Below are 20,970 nucleotides of genomic sequence, written 5' to 3'. Positions count from 1 at the left end.
AAGTTACACTGGGATAAGCTGGCATAGGAACTTATGCACCAGCTGCATAAGAAGAACTACCCAACAGCGTGTTGTCCCATGACAAATCTCTTCTCTCTTTCACTGCTTTCCATGAGACTTCAGGGAAATACCATGAGAATGGGCCATGTCCACAGAGTAGCTGACAGTTCACATCCTGCTTTAGACCAGAGACAACAAATCATCTTCAATATCATCAAGGTATGACAAATCATGATTTCCTTTAGCAGAAAAGAGCAGGGTCTTCTAAATTTCTCCTTTAGAAATGAGTCAGGATGAATTCTCTCTGAGATATGGCTAGACAAAAATCACATTATTGTATTGACCCATCAGGGAAGCTCTTTTACCAGCTCTCTGCAATATAGTTCTTCTCTAAGTCTCTCTCTTTTTATTTCTTTCTCTCTCAATTTTTCCTACTAAACCTCCACTATTAAGCAACACATCATATGAAGCTATACTTGTAGGTCTGTACTCTTGACCTCAAAGGGAAAAATGAAGTTACTATCAATATTCTGCAAGACAAAACTGAGAAGTAAAAAGTCACTTGTCTTGATCCACGCTGCAACAGATATAGTAGCCTACATTGCTCCACCAAAGCTTGCCTGCATTACATCATACCAATACCAGTGCTGGGAAAAGAACAAGGAGACTGTATTGCAATATTAGAGACATATGTAAGGGAAAAAAATAATAATAATAAAAAAAATGGTCAGAAGTGCTGGATTTAAAATCTTACAAAAGATTGAATAAGTAGCGATGCAAGAAATTTCAGTATTTATTGCTGAAAGTTGACACTGGAAAAGCTGATTGTCGGTTGATGAGCCATGCATTATTGCTTCTTTTTTATTTTCTGGGGCGAGCATTGCCCTGCTGCAAATGGAAGAATGAGGACTGCGCTACCATGACTGTGTTTCTTGACAGCACATACAAAAACAGATAGTGTTCCCAGGTAGATCCACCACCTGGGAAACAGATGGCTAATGACGTGCATTTAATTGCAACACTATTCACTGTATTATACCAATTATGGAATCAGTCTTAATATTTTGACTGCTACATCTCCTAAAAGACTGGGCTTTTAGGGGAATTCAGCCAAACTGCTCATCTGTCCTACAAACATATTTTTAAAAGTCTGTATGCCACACTATACTTTCTCTATGCTTTGAATTGCAGGTGACATCCAAGGGAATTTTTTGAGTCACTTAAGCAGAACAACTTTTTACAACAAAATGGAACTACAGTTCTTATCAAACCAGCTTCGAGTAGTGGTAACATTTTTGATCAAATAATTAAATAAACAACATAAGACATATAGATTTCAGTTCCTGTTCTCAGCACTTGGCACTCATATCACATCCTGTTGTGTTACATGGTTTCCTATTTTACTGGGCTATGGGGAGAAATAAGCCTTTTTCTAAATTTTCTAATACTTGATTCTAAAGACAACATTAAAATGTTATTTTAGGAATGTGATGGATATTGTTTTGGTCTGGACAAATTCCTGGATAATACTACTGTACCCAGAATACAGAAATGTTTTTCTTGAAGGAGGAATATTTTCATATCAGTGAATATTTTGCAAAAATTGCTAGATTTTTGCACATAAAGGATACATGATATCCTTTAGATATGTGATGGGCATTGTTTTGGTCTGAACAAGTTTCATAATAATTTCTGGATGCCACTCTAGATGGAACCCAGGAGGTCAGGTTGATGATTGGACTCAGTGATCTTGAAGGTCTTTTCCAACCAATAAGATACTGTGATTATATTAGCATCTATTAGCATAGTTGGAAGACATCTAGCAGAAATGAAACTAACTAAAGGAGCCAGGTCAACTCAGTCAACAAGAGTACTCTTTTGCTTTGGATCACTCACAACACAGGAGGTCTACACAGGACAATGAACACTAAGCAGAAGAGGCTCAAGAGACATTTTAAGCAATTACATACTGTTCTCAATACTGTTTTTTTTCAAAGCACTCATACACAGTGAGTAGGTAAAACTATTCCCAAGTTATTTCCTTGCTTTTATTTAAACAGGAAATCAGCTATCCCATTACACATGACTAATAAAGATGTTAATACTATCACTCCTTTCTAACAACATAATTAGATATATTATGGTCCTTTCCATAAATAAATCAACTGTCATTGCTGCCATGCTGACAGAGTGCATCTTTCTCTGACACCAGTATTTTACAATGCAACCATTTTTGCCCAAGGCAGTGTTGAAATTTAGGGTGTTCAAAGCGATATTTTTGGCCAATGTTTTGAGTGACTAGTGTGACAACAAACTGTCAGACAGAGAACATAAAGAGAGGACAGATAGACTATTATTTTCTCTTAGTCCGTTCACTTTAACCAAATGTATTTCTTGGCAGTTCTTTTCCATAGTATCAGGCCAAGCTTGTCATCTCAATGTGTGTTCTTAGAATCATGCAACATTTTATACGGAATCACATTTTTCTTTCATTTCATCACCAGTCCGTTCTCAGCAGGCAGATTTGCTGTTTTATTCCAGATGTCTCCAGTAGCCAAGGAAACTATTTGCTTTTTTGCAAACTATGTTCACCTTGTCCTTTATCTTTTATGATACAGTGTCTCTCTTCCCCTGGCTACCTCTACTCATTTTTCTTTAGACATGGAAAAGCATTTGTCCTGGTTTGGTCTGTGATAGAGATATTTTTCTTCTTAGTGGCTTGTATGGTGTTATGTTTTGGATTTGTGATGAAAACAGTATTGATCACACACTGATGTTTTACCTGTAGCAGAGCAGTGCTTCACAGAGCCTAGGACTTTTCAGTTTCTCATACCGCCCTGCCAGCAAAGAGACTGGGGGTGCAACAGGAGCTGTGGGGAGACACAGCCAGGACAGGTGACCTAGGCTAGACAGAGGGATGTCCCATACCACATGGCATCCTGCTGAACAATAAAAGCTGGAGGAAAGAAGGAGGCTGGGGGGACATTCAAAGCTAGGTATCTGTCTTCCCAAGAAATCGTTATGTGTGATGAGCCCTGCTTTCCTGGAAGTGGCCGAGCACCTGCCTGCCAATGGCAAGCAGTGAATGAACTCCTTGCTGTTTTGCTTGCTTGTATGGCTTTTGCTTTACCCAGTAAACTGCCTTTATCTCAATTCACAAGTTCTCACACTTTTTCCTTTCCAGTTCTCTCCCACATCCGACTGTTGAAGGGAGCGAGTGAACAGCTGTGTGGGACTGAGATGCCTGCCAGGGTTAACCACAACAATGTTGTAATATGCTTTGTACTTTCTTTTGCTTTTTACTTGTACATAAAATTGAACAAGTAGCCAGTGCTACTGTAATTTTAATCCTGACTTTTTTCTCAGTTGCAAGTCATATTTTACTAGCTTTAATTTCAAGTACTGAAATCTCCACAGTACAAAAGCCAGAAATCTGTGGAGTCCATTCCACAAGGAATTGGTATATTTCAAATGTCACAGCACAGTAAAATATTTATGGATGAAAGAACAACAAGGACACAGGACCCCTATTCCATTTGAATATGTCTTTGCTTATCTGGCAGTGATCTTCTGCTTCAAGTGCTAATTTGTAATGTTTCCAAGAAGAAAGGAGAACTATGATCCTTAGTGTTCAATCCATTTTCTAATGCTACTCTTGATTGATTGTTCTACCCCTTTACATTATTTAGATTTTGCCTTTCACCCCTCTTTTCTGCTATCAAGTTAGCTCACTTGCTCTGCAATTTATTTTCTTCTGATTAAGCTCTACATTACATTCTCTGCAACTTAGCATTTGGACTGTTAGATTTTGGGTGTTTTCCTAGAGTGCTGATGTGCTTAAATAATCACTGATAGAGATAATTCTGTTAAATTCTGCTCCTTCTTCTGCCATCTATTCTGTGCAAATGGCATACCAAAAGGCAAATAAAGTGATATGTCGCTGTTTTTGACCAACAAGGTGTGTTTAGTGCACCAACCAAATGTGACACAGAACATACAAGCACCCTAACCCATGCTGGGTATACTGTAGTACTTTCAGTTGATTGTTTTATTTTGAAAATCAATGATCAACATTTGCTTTTTTTCCTGCAATCTCACTTCCAGGTTTTTTCTGCCCTTTTAATGATACTCTGATACTTGATGCACTGGCGTGCTTCTCTCCTTGTGAACCTCCTCCCAGCAGCTGTCTCATGTACGAGTAGCAATGCAGTCATGGAGAGTTTGGTTATATTTTTGGTAGAAAACCTCTCTACTAAAAAATATTATTAGAAAACAAATGCTAGACAATTTTTACATAATCCTCCACCAGTCAAATTTTTATCATGCCTTTAAAGCTTTCTATCCCAGAATTCATCTGCTGAAACAAATATTCCATGCCACTGAAAATTTGGATGCCTTTCCTGTACCTGAATTTAGCACTGACTTTTCCCCCTACAGTGGATGTCCAGCTAAGGTCAGTGAGTCAGTCGCTGTTAATATCAGGGTACTACCCGCTCTTTCTGACATAAGATCACTTTGGCTTGAGGTCAGCTGTCAGTTTTCCAGATACTTGTTTTTGTCCTGTGAAAATAGTTGCAGATTTTTGTTTTTCTGTATTCTCTGATAAGCATCCCAAACTTAATGTAAGCAATACCACTTCAATGTTTCTCTAGTTAGTATTATTCTGCAGTTGCATGCAGTGTATAAGCTGGATTGTTTTGCTCCTCTAGATGACATACCTGTTTAAAACAGTCTGCTACATAACAGTTCGAGTAGCTCCTACTCTAGGTACTCTTTTTTTTTATGATATTTTTGCAAAAATATTGCATAAATTTTGGAAAAAAAAATATTTTGACACAAAGCCAAATATCCTAATTGCGAGTAAGTAACACATTAACAAAACCGTATCTTATAAAATAAAAATGTATTTCTGTGTAAATATAACAAAGGAACCATGTGAACTACAATAGTTCCCCACTGCAATTCCTTCTTTTTTTTTGCTGTGTAATGAAAGAGAGGAGCATTCTCTAAAGAGCACCTTGCATCCCATGGCAGTGATTTGGGAGTGAGCCCACTTGTATTCATAACCACTGGGTGTTTCAGTGCATGCTATAGGAATGGAGTCACTGGCAGAAGAATATCCTCATGTTTCAGGACTGCTGGGGACTTCTGTGGGTAGACACAACTGAGTACCTGCCTAAAGCTGAGTGTTCATGAAACTCCATTTAGAAGGGAAATAGAAGAGAATATGAAGTTGCTCTATAGATGAAAAACTCCTCAGGGATTCAGGCAAAACAATTCAAAAGCCCGATGCAGGCAAAGAAGATGTTGGCACCTGACCTATCTAGATCCCAGAGAGTCTCCCACCTATTGAGCCACATTTGCCTTTCATGCATATTCCTTCTCTCTTTCTGAAATTCCTTTCTACCCAAACTGGCATGCGTGTGTAGCAATGGACTGTTTTTACCCATTATGTGTGAAAAAAAAGCATGGAAGATAGAAATTATTGCATCAAAAGAGTGCACTTAAACTATTCATTTTGGTAAGCGCAATTTTATATCTAGAAGTCTAAAACTCTGCCTATAAGGTTGAGCCACAAGCATTTCAATTCAGGAAACTTTTAGCCACAAAGAACTGATTCCATGTGCATCCCTGTTCACCGAGTGACTGTTCTTAATACCACCCATAAAATACCCAAGGAGTAGCTCTCAAACTAGGATACCCCATCAGGATACGTTCCAGTGAAAGACGTTAAGTTGGCTGCTGCCACCATGTTCTATATCACCTGTAATTCTTATCTTCCTTTAAGTTTGAGCCTACCCACCCAGGACCGGGTTACTAATTTGCAGCCTATCAGCAATACAGAGATAGGCTGAAGCAATGCTGGCTTAGGCACCCGAAGCCAAGAGTCCTCCTTCTTGACCCTGGCTGGCAACAGAAATAGCATTTAGACCTACGGGCCTTGCACAATCCTGGAATTTCCGCAGCAAAATTCTCGGTATGCCCAGGCTGACCAAGAAACCAAGACCAAGTTAAGGTGGCAATCCTTTTTTAGTGTCTATTTGTGCAGCTTTGCCTGTCATGACCTTGGTGGAGGAGTCCCAGCCGGCGGGGGTGCCCGATGCCAAACGCGGCCACCCATCGGGAGCCAGAAGCGAACCTGCTGGCAAGTGGGAACCATGGCTTTGAAACTCCCGGCTCCTGCAACAAGTCCCCTTATCGACACGGTTTTATGGCAGCTTTTTATCTTCTACGCCGCCGCCCACCGCGTCAAGCCGTGCTCGGGGCTATTGCCTAACCACGCAGCAGCAAGCCTAATTTCTGAAACGCGTTTCGAAACCCGATTTCAGTGGCAGAGCCCAGCCGGGTGGGCGCAACCCAAGTCGCCCCTCGCCTCGTAGCCTCGACCGGCCGACGGCTGCGGTGCCAGCCCCGAGGCGACGGTGAGGGGCGCCCACCGGCAGCCTCCCCCCCGGCGGGGCGCGGCCCCGGCCGAGCATTGCAGGCGGAAATCCCCAGCGGGAGGAGACGTGGGAGGGAAAGGGGAATGGCCTAAAGCCGGCCAGCAGCGGGCTCAACTCAATTCAGCTCAGCTCAGCTCGGCACAACACGGCTCGGCTCGGCACGGCGCGGCTGCGATGGAACCGCGGGGGTGAGCGGAGGGGCCCCGGGGTGGGAGGCATTGCGGGGCGCTTGGGTTAGGGGGCAGCGGCTGTGGGGCTTTGCTACCCTTCCCCGGGCAGCATGTTGTGCTGGGGGTGGGCTGGGAAAACGGGGGCAGGCTGGGCACCTCGGGGACCCGCAGCACGGGGGGCGCCGGGCTCCTCTGCTAGGACATGACCCGGGGCGGTGGTGGCAAAGCCCTGCCTGCGCGGGGCCGGCTGGCCCTTTTAGGAACATTTTTGCTCCTTGAAGGGGTTGTGGGGAGCAGTCGAGCTCGTGTTGCTTAAGTTGGTGCTGTCTTGAAGCGGGTGTTGGAAAAGCCGGGTGGCCAAGCCGCCGCTTGGGGCACCTGCTGTTGGATGCGAGAGGAGCTGTGCTGCTGCGAGGCTGGGCACGAAGCGAGTCTGTGGGGCAAAAGCCCCGAAGTTGTTACTACAAGGGTCAGGGCATCTTTTGTCTGGCTAGTTTGTGCCAGAACGGCAGCATCCCTTGGGTCTGAAATAAGCAGCGTGTGAAAACGTTGAGGTGGTAGTAAGAATAAGCTCACTGAGCAAGAATGTATGAAAGAGGAAGTGCAACTTTCTCCCGTTTCACATGACATCAAAAAAGAAAAATAGAAGGGGAAGGTGTGGGAAAGAATTGAAATTAAAAAAAAAAAAAAAAAAAAAAAAAACTTTAAAAAGTTTTTTAAAATGTTTTTAAAGCTTTTTTTTTTCAATGGAAATTAATGCAATTACACCTGAGGTTAGCGGAGTTCACTGACAGTGTGATGAACGCATGATCAGAGCCTACATACAGGACAAAAGACAGGTTTTTCTGCAGGCGAGAGTTTCTCCCCTTTTCTATTAGGAGCTCGGCATTAAAGCTACTCCATGGGAAGGTTTGGATGAGACAGCCCATAGACTATCACAGCTGCAAACTGCTAGTTGGAGGATGAACGTCTATAGATCTGTTCAATCTTGACTGTGACATTATCTATTAAAATAGCAAATCAAAACCTGCTTTGTTTACATACATCAAATAATCAGCGCTGGCTGACTAGATGAAAGTTCGTTGGCATCAGCAAATACCTAGCCTGGGAAATTCCCTGCAGAGTCCCCTAGAGAGTATCAATTGTTGTTCTGTATTTCATTCAAATGACTTACTATATCAATAGTTTCTAATTTAGGCAGGAAAGAGCAAAACAAACACAACCGCGGGATTAAGATTCCATTCAGGTGATCTTTTCAAGGCAGACATCCATGAGCCTGGCACAAAAAGTATATTAATCTTCCTGCACAGAATACAAACACGGCAAAACTACAATATAAAACCCCACGCACCAAAAGTTGCAGCCACAAAAAGGAGCAGAGCTGCCTCCTTGGGGTGTTTAGGTGTGTTTACTTGGGAGACTTTAGAGCTGATGGTAGATTTGCTAAAATAAGTGTTAGAGCAGTAATGTTGCACAGTAGACATCCACTTAAACTTTTTTAATCTCATCTATGAAACCAGTTTGGAGAACATAAAAAGGAAAATAAACATTTTTTTCCTCATATAAAAGTACACTGACTCTTTCTTAAACTCTGCCCATCTCATTTTCTGGATGTGGGGCTTCAAATGTAGGTTGATTTTTTATTTTTTTTTGTTAGGACGCCCTTTGCTTTCTTCGTGGGTAGCCAAATATGTTTGGGCAAATAATCATAATTTTCCTAGGGGTAAGGGTAAGTGTGAGACCCTTCTCCCCAGCAGAGGAGACTCAATTTTGGCCCTGCCAGCTGGTGGGAGCAGAGCTGGGAAGGAGCAAAGCTCTTGTGTGGGAGACCCTGGGGCTCACTCCTGGTGGGCATGGGGTGCTGGGAGCTCTCCCCCTCACTCCCAACCCTTGGTTCAGTGTTGGACCTGGCTGAGGGCTGAGAGGAAGCCATCAGTGTGAGCTCACACTCCAGCATAAGCCCCAGCTTGCAAAAACAAGTTGGGGAAACTGGAGATGAGCAGGTGTCCTGCTGCCCATTGGCTCGGGTTTGCAACCTGGGGCAACATCAAGGTGGGAAAACAGGCACGCAGCTCCATCCCCAGACCTTTCCAGCATCTTCCTTGCCACAGAAGTCTGGAGAGCATGACTTATAGCTAAGTATGGTCACTGAAGGGCTATTTTAAATTAACTTTTGGGAAAGTCCTGCACATTTATCTTTCTCAAAGCCCTGTGGGATGAGAGTTAAATCACTTGTGCTTTACAGATAAACTAGGTTTTCTTGTTGATTTATCCCTCTGGAGTAATAAAATGTGCCAAATTCTTTCCAACAAAACCTTCGGACAACTCTGTGCTATCACACATTTCCTGTTTATGTGATTTACTGAGCTCACAAATTGTGAGCAGCACAGTCAGCTGCTTGTTGTCCTTCAACAAAACAAAATTGTGACTCGTGTATTACCAGCACAACAGCGGGATGCGGGGCTTGACCTGGACCTAAGCCCATGCAGTTGCTCTCCCTCCCAGTGATCACAGTACCAGGCAGAGACTGCTGGATCTCCAGTCCATAGCTTGTTTGTAGCAAGAAAGATGGGCACAACACTGGTGTCAGGTCTGGTGCTCTGATTCCAATATTAGTGCATTTTGCTTCTATTTGTGGCCTTGACCACCCACCCACAATTAGGTTATTTGAACAAGAAGTTTTGCAGCTGTCAAAAAATGCAAATGCTTAATGGGAATTTGCATAATTGCCACTAGTACTTAATTTATCTACTTCTGCTACTATACTGAAACAATCAATATTATGTTTATCACTTATGTAAACAATAGGGAAGCTAACATCTGTTGTATAACATCTCTGGTTTTTATTTTTTTTTAGCTGTGGATTTCTGTTACTGTCCCTTCATATTCTGAGAGCTGGTAAGTTGAGAACACTTCATTTAAAATTAAGCTGTCCTCCTTACAAGAGTTTGGCAAATGAGCAGATTAGTCACAATATGTGTAATATAAGCATCTGCATGTTTTCAGCAAGACTCTTGAGAATTCCTCAATGTGAAATGTTCCTGTGACATGCATCAAGAAAAGAAAGAAAAAATCAATTTCTATGAGTTTTCATACAGAGACTAGCAAAGCATCATATGGATGCTCTTGTTCAGATTGCTGTGCTTGCTTCACAAATATCCCCCTGTACTTATTTCTGAGTGCGAGCCAGAGGCCGTAGAAATGGTTGTTGATAGACAGATCTAACATGCTTGCATAAAGTCAGTACTCACAATATGGCTAGGATTATACATTGTTGTATCTCAGTGCCCAGTATTAGTAAGTCTCTTACTACAGTTCCAAAAATCCCTTTCAGAACAAAGATAAGGTTAAAGGACATCACCTGGTGATACTTAAATATTTTTAGAGTCTGTTCTCCTCCATTCTTGCTTAATGACTGAGAAGAACCTCAACAAAGTCATCAAGAAAGCCCCCTGGTGCCAAAATCAGGACAAACTGTATAAGATTCAGTCCCAGTTGATGCTGGCTGGCCTGTCCTAAAGAAGACCAGTGAATGAGGTGCCCCCAGGCAAAGTTTTCTACAGCATCACTTTTCCTGCTGCTACATGGGGTTTCCCCAAGCCTGAGCTGCATCATTCCAGCTGCAGTTCAACCTTGTTGCTTCTTGTTGCACCCAGCAGAGGACGAGGGCCTGGAGAACAGATACAACCTTCCTCCCTGAAAGCAGTGAGCTCCCTTCAGTGGTGTTTTTAAACCAGAGTGCCCAACTCAGACTTGTGGGTGAGCTCCTTCAGAGTTCAGTGCATCAACACAAAGACATATTGCCCTTTACCTAACACGCTGTCACCTCCCACCACACCATGCTCTGATCTACACTTCTAAACCTTCACTGCCATCATCCTTCTTTCCATAGTTCACTCCCCAGCATGATTCTTTCTCTCACCCAGCACCATGCCTCACCCTCCTTTACCCAGTCCAGCATTTACACATACTGCTCTGGTCTCAGCAACCAGTATCAATGGAGGTTTTCCAGCTGCTATGGTGGAGGAGAGGTGAAAGGCTGCCTCTGTCCTCCTTGGAGATCAGGAAAACTGCTCTTTATTGTGCTGGCCTATATCAGCTGGTTCTCAGAGGCTGTACATGTCTAATAGATGTGTCACTATCTGTATCTGGGCATGCTAGTTTCCCATCTGAGTATGTTTGTTGAGAGGGTTACACCCTTGGTAATAATAAAAGGTTATTGCTATGACCTGCCCACTTTGAGACACGCTGTTTTGTGTTTTTCTTTACCTGCGTTTTTAATTACTTTCGTCTCAAAATAATGGAAGCACTCTTTCTTATCAGGGTTTCCAGTCTTCGTGATTTCTCTTTGGCATTTTTCTCATTAAAAAAAAAAAAAAAAAAAAGTGATTATTAATGCGTTAGGACTTGCATATGTGTCTGCAGTCAGTCCTAGTCAGTTTAGTCTGTCTGCCTTCCACCCATAGGGCAGGGAACACTTAGTTCCCTGAGTTGGTCCTCAAAAAGAAATAATCAGGAGGCTTGGTATTGTAAAAGGTCCCTTGGAAAGTACAGAGTAGAGAATTAGGTGCTGACGAAAAGGAGCAAGTCAGGACGTAAGAATGACCATGAAATGACCACGAAGTGAGAATGCTCTCCTGCCTGTTATAAATACTAATACTAACTCCCTTTGTTCTCCCTCTCTTTTTATCTTTATAGTTGCTGCACTGGAGGAGACGATTGTTATCAGTAAACTTGGAGATAATGCTACACTGAGTTGCATTTATCCAGGAAAAGAACTCAGCTTAAATAATCTACGGGTGTACTGGCAAATAGATGATGTTCAAGAGCAGTGTTCAGTAGTACATGCGCTGATCTCTGGTCAAGACAATGAAAGTGAACAATGTATTCACTTTAAAAACAGGACTCAGTTATTGTGGGACAGACTGGGAGAAGGCGATTTTTCTCTGCTCCTACTAAATGTCAGCCAGAGCGATGAGCGCAAGTACAAATGTGTAGTGCTGCAGACAAATGAATACACCCAAGTAGTTCACCAGGCACAAGTGGTTCTCAGCTTGGCAGGTAAGAACTCTTACCACTTGCATGTATTTGCCCAAAGTCTAACTCTGTTTTTTCCAGTTAGTGCCATTTCAATACTGTATGTAAATATACCCTTGAGTTAGAAACCTTCTTCAATACTTTGTTGAAATGAAATCTGCTTATTTTAAATGCTACAGATGGGGAATCTAAAACTGGGAGAGCAGCTGTAACAACTGTTTATCCAGTGTTGGGCTTTTTTTCAAGTTGACTTTCATTAATGTGGAATGCTTTTCATTAATGTGAAATGAAATTAATATTTCATTGATATGTTCTTGCACATGACTGGGTGACAGCGACTTAAGTTGCTCTGTTCCTTGGGGTTTGGCTTCAGCTTTCTGCTCTGCCAGCAGTTCTTTCAGATCTTTGGCTTATGAACCAAGCCTGTATATGTTTTCTTTTCAAGTTGCGAGGGTCTTGTGAAACCCAGAACTTCTGCTTCAGAAGCCATGTCAAAGTTCTGTCTTTTCAATACGTTTCAAAATCTTGACAAACATTTCTTTTTCTCTTTCTCTCTAGCTAGTTACAGCCAACCAATACTCAGCGGACCAGTAACAAACAGTAACAGTACTGGAGAAGTGACTTTCAGCTGTAGCTCTGACAACGGGTACCCAGAACCAAATGTTTACTGGATAAATAGGACGGACAACAGTCGCTTGCTTCCATCAGAGTTGAGCATCACCCTCCATGACGATGGCACTTACAGCGTTCTTAGCACACTGAAGGTTAAAGCAACTTCTGATATGCAAATAGAGTGCTTCATAGAAAATAAAAGACTGCAGGAAAATATATCAGCCAACTGTAAGTTCCCTCACGATACATCTTCATGTTTTCTAGATAGCGGATAGAGCCACACTGGTTGATATATCTGTAGTAGTTCTATCATGCTCTAATGAGGGGCATACTAAAATTCAGTGGTTCTAAAAAAACATGCTGAGAAAGCTCAGGTTTTTTTTTCCTCAAGCTAGGTCTGCTTTGCCATGGAATTAATGTTTACTTCTGACTTGATCCACATTGCCAAACACCCCATCAAGCACGTTGTGACGATGGCATTGAGCAGCTATTGCTCCCAAGGCAGTCACTAGGCTCTACCCTTGGGTTCCTTGCAAACATGACTGCTTGAGGTGAAGTCATTTTTCAAGTGTTGCCATGCAGTGGACGTGTGGTTCCTGACCCCCTGCCCCATGGCTTTGCATCACTCATATTTGCTTTGTACTCTGCTTGGTTTTGAAGTTCTGTTTTAACTTAATTAAAGTTAGTTTAACTTTAGTTCTAACTCAGCACACTGCTTAAAGTAGGCCTGTAACAAACAGGTAGTATTATCCCAATAGAACAACTCTCCTAATGTCACAAGTGTAATAAGATATATACTGATGATCTAAGTGACCAACAGCAAGAACAAGTATTTAGCCTCACAGCTCTTCACTAAACTGGAAAGCTATTAACAAAGAAAAGCTGTAAGAAGTTACATCTGTAGTACCAATAGTAAATGTCACAGTCCCTAACCTGCTGTGGAGAGAAGCTGTCTGGCATGGTCCTGCTTCCTTCCCAGGTTTCTGCATCTGCTGCAAGGAGGCTTGGCCATTTGTGTAACTGTTGGTGGATATCTGCAGTTAGTTTACCTAAGCAAGTGATTGCATATTCTGAATTTAACAAGACTGATCCCTCAAACATAGCCAAGCAATATAGATTATGCAGTTTCCATGAACAAAAATCATGTGCATGAGCAAAAATTGAACAATAGACTGTTTATGTGGTAGCATACCATTGCTGTCATCTCAAATTAAAGGAAAACTAAGTAGCATTGTCATTAGTTTTTTTATTGACATTGCCATATTGTATTCTGGGGGAAAAAAAAAAAAAACAAAAAAAAAAACTTCATCTTATTAGTTTTTATTTGTTTCTAAAGGCACTATCACACTTGAAAAAGAGTAAGAGATGTAATTTGAAACTCAGTTTTCAGCAGTCAGCGAGAATTCATGATTAACTTAAGAGAGATTTTCACCCAGTTTGATGATACTATCAGACTTGTATTATAGATTCTGTATAGATTTATCTCCCACTGAGTCGAGATACAAGCTCAAATATGCAGTCTCCCAAGTGGCAGGAAAGAAGAAAGAAAATGAAGGATCCACCTGTGTAGTGTGATGATAGAGAGGAATAAACTGGCACTGTATGATTATATTAACAAGCCATGTAAGATAGAAACATGCCTTGCTCAGAAAAAATACCACCATAATCACAGTGATATGAATAGCATAAATATTTAGTCCCTCAGAATTTTTATTTATTTACATAATGTGTGGTCAAATAATTGCCTGGTATGAAGTGTGCAAACTTATGCCTTATTACATCTTTTTTTCTATTTTTTCTAGACACACAGGAAAAGCAAAATAATGGTTCTAATACAGAAAGTCACAAAGACCTGGAAAAAGGTGGACAAGGTGCTCAAGCAGCTGGCATCATTTCTATTGTCATTCTGCTAGCTCTTCTAGCTGTGTTAATCTGCTGGCTGTGGAAACATCGGTCTTCCAAACTAGTGTCATACACAGGTAATGAGGACCTTAATTTGTGTGACCAAATCTGAAGGGTTATTTTTCATTTGCCAAAATATGCAACGTTATTCAATGCATGGAAGGAAATAAATTCCCTGCATACAACAGCAGGAAATCACACTGTTACAAAATACCTGAGGTGCCCTGGGGAGGACATATAATGCCCCACAGCATGTTACTGTGCATGATTTTCTGCTAATGCACCTGAACCTTACAGAAATTAACCACTGGATATAGGAGTAGCTCAGACTTTGTGCCAGCTCAGGCCATAGTTTCTCAGCTGCAATTCCTGCAGGCTGCTTCTGGACAGGTGGAAGGGATGTGCCTTCATGGAACAGGACTGGGGTTAGTAACTGGTTCTGCTTAGCCCAATCCCAAGCAAAAAATCAGGATAAGTCTGTCCAGAGAGCTTTAGAGTCACTGACTGGGCAACTGATGATTCAAGATCCCACTGGGAATTTCCTAAGTGGTTTCCTACAAGTTAGCTGTAAAGCACTGCTATAGCTGATGGCTGTAAGTTCTCACTGTCACTTCATGTTATACATGTGTCCACTTGTATATCTACGTTTGCCCATATGTAGGGCTCTTACTGTTTAGCAAGACAGAAAAGGTGGCTCTAAAAGATGTCTTGTGAACCAGACTGAGTCTGCTGATGTACATGAGTACTTAGTGTAAGCCACTTTACAGAGATATGAGAGCTAACATCTAAGAAAAAGGAGTGGGGCAGCCACACTTTTCACAAGCAAGAACAAGGTACACTTTCAAACCATGCCCTCTTCTTCCTGGCTAGCAAGTACAGTTGCTCCAGAGAAGACCTAGAGAAAGTGGGGTAACAATCTTGCCCAGCCTCCGTAGCAGTTGGCAGGGGCCATGTTCTCTCTTTAGGAACAACCCAAGAGTGGTGCAGGGGCACTCTGTCCCAAAACATGGAGCAGTGCTGTTGCTTTAAGCACAAAATGTATCCTTGCTGAAACAGTGACCTAGACTGTAAGCAAATAGAGGATGGACCCCATTTTGCTGTCCAAAAAGAATTTAGAAGAGTAAACCCTACAGCATTGGTGGATGTTGCTTAATATTAATGCCATTAGTGTTAAGACTTTGGTTATCTATGCTCCACACTTAACACGCTATATTTATTTATTTCAACAGATGTCCAACCAAATGAAGACAACAGAAAACTTAACTGTAAGTATTAAAAATATGTTACTGTATTTGTCTCAAAAATTGCTTAACTTTTCAGTACAATAACTTCAGTACTCATATTCACCACAAAGTCTTTGGGTTAGATTTACTGGATGTTATAAACACTTTCTGTTGATGAACCTCAGCCTGTGCATACCCAATTAAAAAAAGAAAAAAAAAAAAAAAAAAGAAAAAGAAGTACTCTCATTTCCAAGCAAAAAAAAATGAGAAAAGTTCAGACCTTCAATATTATTATAAGCAAGACTGCAATATTGCAGGCCAGTTGGTTTAGCAATTCATTTATCATCTATAGTGGAGTGAAAAAAAAAAAAAAAAAAAAAGGACAAAAAAACAGGACCTTTGGAAAAACAAGCTCAGCACAGGGCACTTGTGAAAGTACATAGAAGATGAAATACCTGCCTATTTTATGTTTCATTTGGTAGTTCTACTGAGGCAAATAACTATTATCTGGCTAGCTGTCTTTGCAGAACAGACAGAAAATACTGTGATTCTACCACAGCTTGTAGTAGTTAAAGCAACAGAAAATATAGTCTGCATTAAGAGATGCTGTGAATGAACCCAAGTGATAATATCAAGCAGAAGCAAAACAACCCTTAAAAATGCCTAAAACATTTGTGTCATAAAAACTGGATTAATGGTCAGTTGTTTTCCAGACCCGTCATGCAATTGCAATCTGACCCACAACAGTTTTGTTTGCTAAACAACAACAGACATTACACTGTTTCTGTAGAGGTTAATGTAGAAAGAATAGATTTTGTCCTTCAGATAAGGAAGTATTTTCTTTTTTTTTTCCTATGAGTTGCATTAACATAATCTTAGCTATTTACTAAATGTCAACTTCTTCCTCGCCTGACTTATACCAGGCCCTCTGTGATCAGACCTCTGGACTTATTCCTTAAGTAGTCTCTGGACTTATTCTTTAAGTAGAAAAACCTCTGTGGCATAAATAGGAGTAAATATTTATTTTATATTGAAGGCCACTATGGCACAATTTGTTCATTAAAAACAAAACAAAGACACTTCCCTTCCAGACACTATGTTTCCCTTTGCACATCTGCACCATTTGCGGAAGAGGAGGTGGGACAGCAGCATTGGTGGTTCGCTGCTGTCAGAAACTGACCTACTTCTGAGGGTTGTTGTCTGCCAACAGAGCCATGGGAGACATGGAGGCAATACAGTCCTAATTTACCCTTAAACTGGGTCACCCAAATAAGAGTCCAAAACCTGATGCAAGATTGTCTGTGTTTGTTTAGACTGGAAAAGGCAAGGCCATGCAGGGACAGAATAACAACCCTCTTTGGAGAGTCCTTATGAAAATGGAACAAGTTATTTATTGTACTAACCCCACAGAAACAACACTTAAGGCACAGGAGTCTTAAAAAAAGGAAGATTTAAACTGCATGTTAGGAAAGCATCTCTTCTATGGGTCATAGTAGTTCAGCACTAAGGTTCAGGGAGTCTGTGCAGGCTGTCAAGTCTCCATCAGTCCAGACTCATTGCTGGCCTGTTTTCTTTCACCAAAAGAAGAAAAGGGTATCTGTCAGAAATGGTCTCAAAATACCTGGTGCTGCCATGGGACAAGAAGATGGGCTCCTGGGGAAATTCTAGCTTGACTGAGTGATTACTGGAGATTTTCAAGTGAATTGTGTGTTGGTCAGGGAGTAAAGTACTGCAGAAGTTGCAGCCACAGGGAAGCTCTGCTGTGGCTTTCTGCTTTTCAACATTGATGTAAATAAGTTTGTACTTCTTGTGGTTTGACTTTATGAAGATAAGATTGTTTTGGGGGTTGGAATCCCAAATACTGAAAAAAACATGAAGAACCTATTGACACTAGCTTAGCTGTTACAAAGGGAAAGAAAAGGGAAAAAAAAAAAAAAAAAAAAGGAAACTGGGAGAAGGAAGGATGCAAAGAATAGCTTCATCTCAGTAGTGTTAGTCTCTCCAGATGCCCATTGCAGTTGGTGGGGCAGGATGCTTCCACTGAGAAGAAATGTGGAACTGGAGCTAATGATGCTTTTATAAATTGTTCTCTGGAGGGATCCCTCCACTGCCTGTACAGGAGCCTCAGGGAGGTGGTTTCACTTGACCACAAGTAGGCTTTGTGCATCTCTTTCTCTGAAGTAGCTTAAAAGAAACCAAAGGTGCTACTGACATCCATTAAAGCTTTGCAGCTCAATCCATTGGTTACATAGGATAAAACAACTCTAGGATGTGATTATTTCAGTGTTTGTTTGTTTGTTTTTCCTTATTCTTTTTCTTAAAATGTCGCTTTATTTTCACAGCACCTGTCTAAAGAAGTCTGCCAACAATTTGGGCAGCTGGAGGTGTGTCAAGAGGAGCATCACCCTCTATCTCAGCAGCAGCATTGCTTGTAATACAAGTGGCATATTTCTGCAGTGTGGGAAGATTGATGGCAAAAAGCTTCTCCAACAAAGAGAAAGCCAAATCTGTTGGATTTCTGTTCCAACCAGCTGAGCTAACCACTTTGGACAGTCTTCTGTGATAGTCTGTCAGCATTCTGAGCTCCTGAACTGGGGAAAGCAATAAGCCTAGGACTTAGGTACTCTTTGCCAGAGCACGGAAAGCTGATGAGCACCCATCCTGTCGTCATCACCATTGAGGAATTTGTTACAAGGAGAAGCAACCGTGTTTCAGGAGCATGGGAAGTTCTCTCTTCCCACAGAGCTTCCTTCTCCTTAACCTAACAAAGACTACTGAATGTGAAGAGAGGCAGCTAAAAATGAAAAAAAATAAAACTGAAGGACTTTCTGCAAATGGAAATTGTGACTTTTTCCACCTTTCACACTCTACAGTACATCCTTTCGTTGTTTGATTTCACCAGATGCATGTTATTGTGTACAGAAATAGCTATAGCATTTTGACCAAGTCCTACCAAAACGTGCCTTACTATGACAGGGTAACTGTATATGAATGTATTAACAGAAGGAAAGCTCCTTTAAATGCACTTGATATTAAAATTTTATTCTTTACCAAATATTCCACCAAAAAGGGGACTTCTGCTTTTGACAGAAGCTATTGCTTGCTGTGTGAAACAACGGTCTGTGGAAATGAGAATGGTTAAATATAGTGCTCTCCACTATGCTACTGTCAGGCTACCTGGACATAACCCTTTCTGGATGGAACAAAATCCATGGTCAACCTCTGTTCAGTTCAGCTGGTCTTTGTTTAAGACCAGCAGCTTCCAGAGAGTTCTTTTAAACTGAATTTTTCCATACCTCTCCTTGTTTCTCATCCCTCCACTGAAGAAACAGGAGCGTAGACTGTATCGCTGCGTTGTCCGTGAATGTTCTTGGTTTATCAATGGCTAAAGCAAGTGAAAGGGAAAGAAAGCCAAGAACTGCACTTGCTTTTGCCAGCAACTGTGCCTCACTGGTTCAGTATTGATTCATCCAGGAGCAAAATGGATGAAAATAGCAATGCAACTTTGTAGATTTTGAAGGAGGATGAATTTACATTAGTTCTTGTTTGGGTGGGGCACTTCTTGCCAGCTTGTTGGGGCAGGTGCTGATGATGATTTTAAAACCGAGTCCTGGATTCTCCTGTGCTGGTTGCTAGACTAAAATTCTACCATTTTTATGAGTATGTCACAGCCATGTTTGACCTAGCTCTGCATAGAGAAGTCCCTCCAGTGTCAACCATGAGTTAGGATGTTATTTTTGTATTAAGATCAGCTTTCAAATATGAGTGAAGTAAAGATAAATTTTGTTGTCTTGTTATCCCAACACACAAAATCCCAAGACATTTGGCAATAATTCCATTATCTTTTGTTGAAATAATACCCCCACGTAGGCTCAGGGTTTGGTAACTGCACATCACCATGTCGGTATTTGGTGGGAGTCTCACAGGCTCAGCCTCTATGGCATTTAAGGGAAGGGTCAGTTTAGCTCTCATTTGATGCAATCCAGGCTTATTTGCCAATTTAAATAGGATAAAGAAGTTAAAGAAAAGCCAAGCTACAACTGAATAATTAAGATCCTGTTTAGATTGCAAGTAGCCGTGTACAGAAGTGTTTTTAAAGATGTTTTCTCTGTTAATGTTAAAAAAATGTATTGTGTATTTGCTAACTTTGATTGTCTGTGAAACTACTTTGTTTTATTTATTAATTCCATTTTTGTCCTGTGTTATCTTCCAATCTACAAGTGTAACATATGCCATCAGTTACAGCATTTAGCTCACAGTATTTGTCAGATAAAGTAACTTACAACATCTCAGTAATCTTAAGTCTCAGCTTTTTCTCATCTCCTCCCTTTTCTATTAATCTGTTAGATATCTATTGAGTCCATATCTAGTCTTCAGTGAACTCTAAATGGAATTTGCCTGAAGAAAGAATGCAAGCTTGCAGACACCATAAAAATGTGACCGTCACCTATGCCGATGTTAAGGGTAGCCATTTCCTAGTGGTTCAGTGAGATAGTTCCTCGCTCTTTATCGTATAAAGTTGGTTTGTGCAGCCTCTTTGATGCTGTTAGAACTGACAGAAGCCTTTTCTAAAAATAGGTTTCCTTTTTATATTCTGCCTGGGCAAGAAGCTGAAGCTGTTCAGAGATGTTAGTGACCCCCGTATGTTATTGAGCTAATTAGACCAGAAGGGGTTCTTATTTCTGGATTACTTCATGGTGCATAGTGAACACATGTAAATGCAACAACTTGCTCTTGCAAAATCCATGCTTTAAATTGGTTTAGGTTTCCAGCTATTTTTGGAGGCAAGTAAATCCTAGATGACAGTTGTTTGTTAGCATTCAAAGGACTTGGAAATCCTGTAGTAACAGCTCTTTTCATCACATACCATGTTTAAGTTTTAAATAAAATCTGTTAATTCTCCTTTATGTCTGACTAAGTCTATCAGCATGTAAAGACAAGTCACTCCAAACTGTTGCCCCAGCTAAAGTGAGTTTTACTGTCAGCCGCATTCCTCATGGTGTATGAGTGCTCCTTTCCAAAGCCCTCAGATGAGGAGGGACTGATGCAACACAGAGGCTTGACAAGCTTTGCTCTGTACCTTGAACAAATGAAATGAAAGATATGCGGTAGCCCAAAGATAGTATAAAGCCTGGGTGGACACATCCTTTTCTTGCCCACCTCAACAACACCCTAGCAGAGCAAACATACAACAAACCCTCCCTCTCCCAGAACTGAAACCATTTTACTGCACTGACATGGGTCAGTGTTGCCCTTGGTCACCAGTATTACTCTGTTTCCTTTTTTGTTAAAAGGCATCAGCATGCATGAACTGCATGTGTCAAGCAACATAAACACCTTTCACAGGAAAGCACCGCTTGGTGTAGCGTTGTGGGAACGCTCTGAGAAACGGACTTTCACAGAAAAGTGAAAGGCTCTCATTGTGGGATGGCTGGTAAACCACAGGTGGAAAGCCCCCAAGAGAAACCATGTTGCTACTTAGTGATCTGAATCCATCCTTCCTATAGTCATGTTTATTATTTAAATCCTTTCACCTGTGTGAGCTAAAAACTCAAAAACACTTTCCCTTTTTCCACTTCAACA

The 20,970-nt window shown here is 41.2% G+C and overlaps 1 protein-coding gene across 1 annotated transcript; it reads left to right on the top strand.

Moving 5' to 3' along the window:
* Positions 1–6,578: 6,578 nt before the first annotated feature.
* Positions 6,579–20,287, top strand: ICOSLG (inducible T cell costimulator ligand). The gene is made up of 7 exons (XM_032207591.1): positions 6,579–6,631; positions 9,471–9,511; positions 11,312–11,674; positions 12,209–12,490; positions 14,065–14,241; positions 15,394–15,429; positions 17,730–20,287. Exons 1-7 carry the CDS (start codon positions 6,618–6,620, stop codon positions 17,738–17,740), a joined length of 924 nt encoding a protein of 307 aa, XP_032063482.1. The 5' UTR covers positions 6,579–6,617; the 3' UTR covers positions 17,741–20,287.
* The last annotated feature ends 683 nt before the right edge of the window (positions 20,288–20,970 follow it).

The sequence above is a fragment of the Aythya fuligula genome, chromosome 1 (genome assembly GCF_009819795.1).
Source record: "Aythya fuligula isolate bAytFul2 chromosome 1, bAytFul2.pri, whole genome shotgun sequence".
NCBI classification, from domain to species: Eukaryota; Metazoa; Chordata; class Aves; order Anseriformes; family Anatidae; genus Aythya; species Aythya fuligula.
Note: the sequence above shows the minus strand (reverse complement) of the source record. Positions and strands in the feature narration are given on the sequence as shown.

Coding starts and splice junctions, on each gene's coding strand:
- ICOSLG (XM_032207591.1), top strand. Junction 11,675..12,208: donor AGTGGTTCTCAGCTTGGCAG/GTAAGAACTCTT, acceptor CTTTCTCTCTAG/CTAGTTACAGCCAACCAATA. Junction 12,491..14,064: donor GGAAAATATATCAGCCAACT/GTAAGTTCCCTC, acceptor TATTTTTTCTAG/ACACACAGGAAAAGCAAAAT.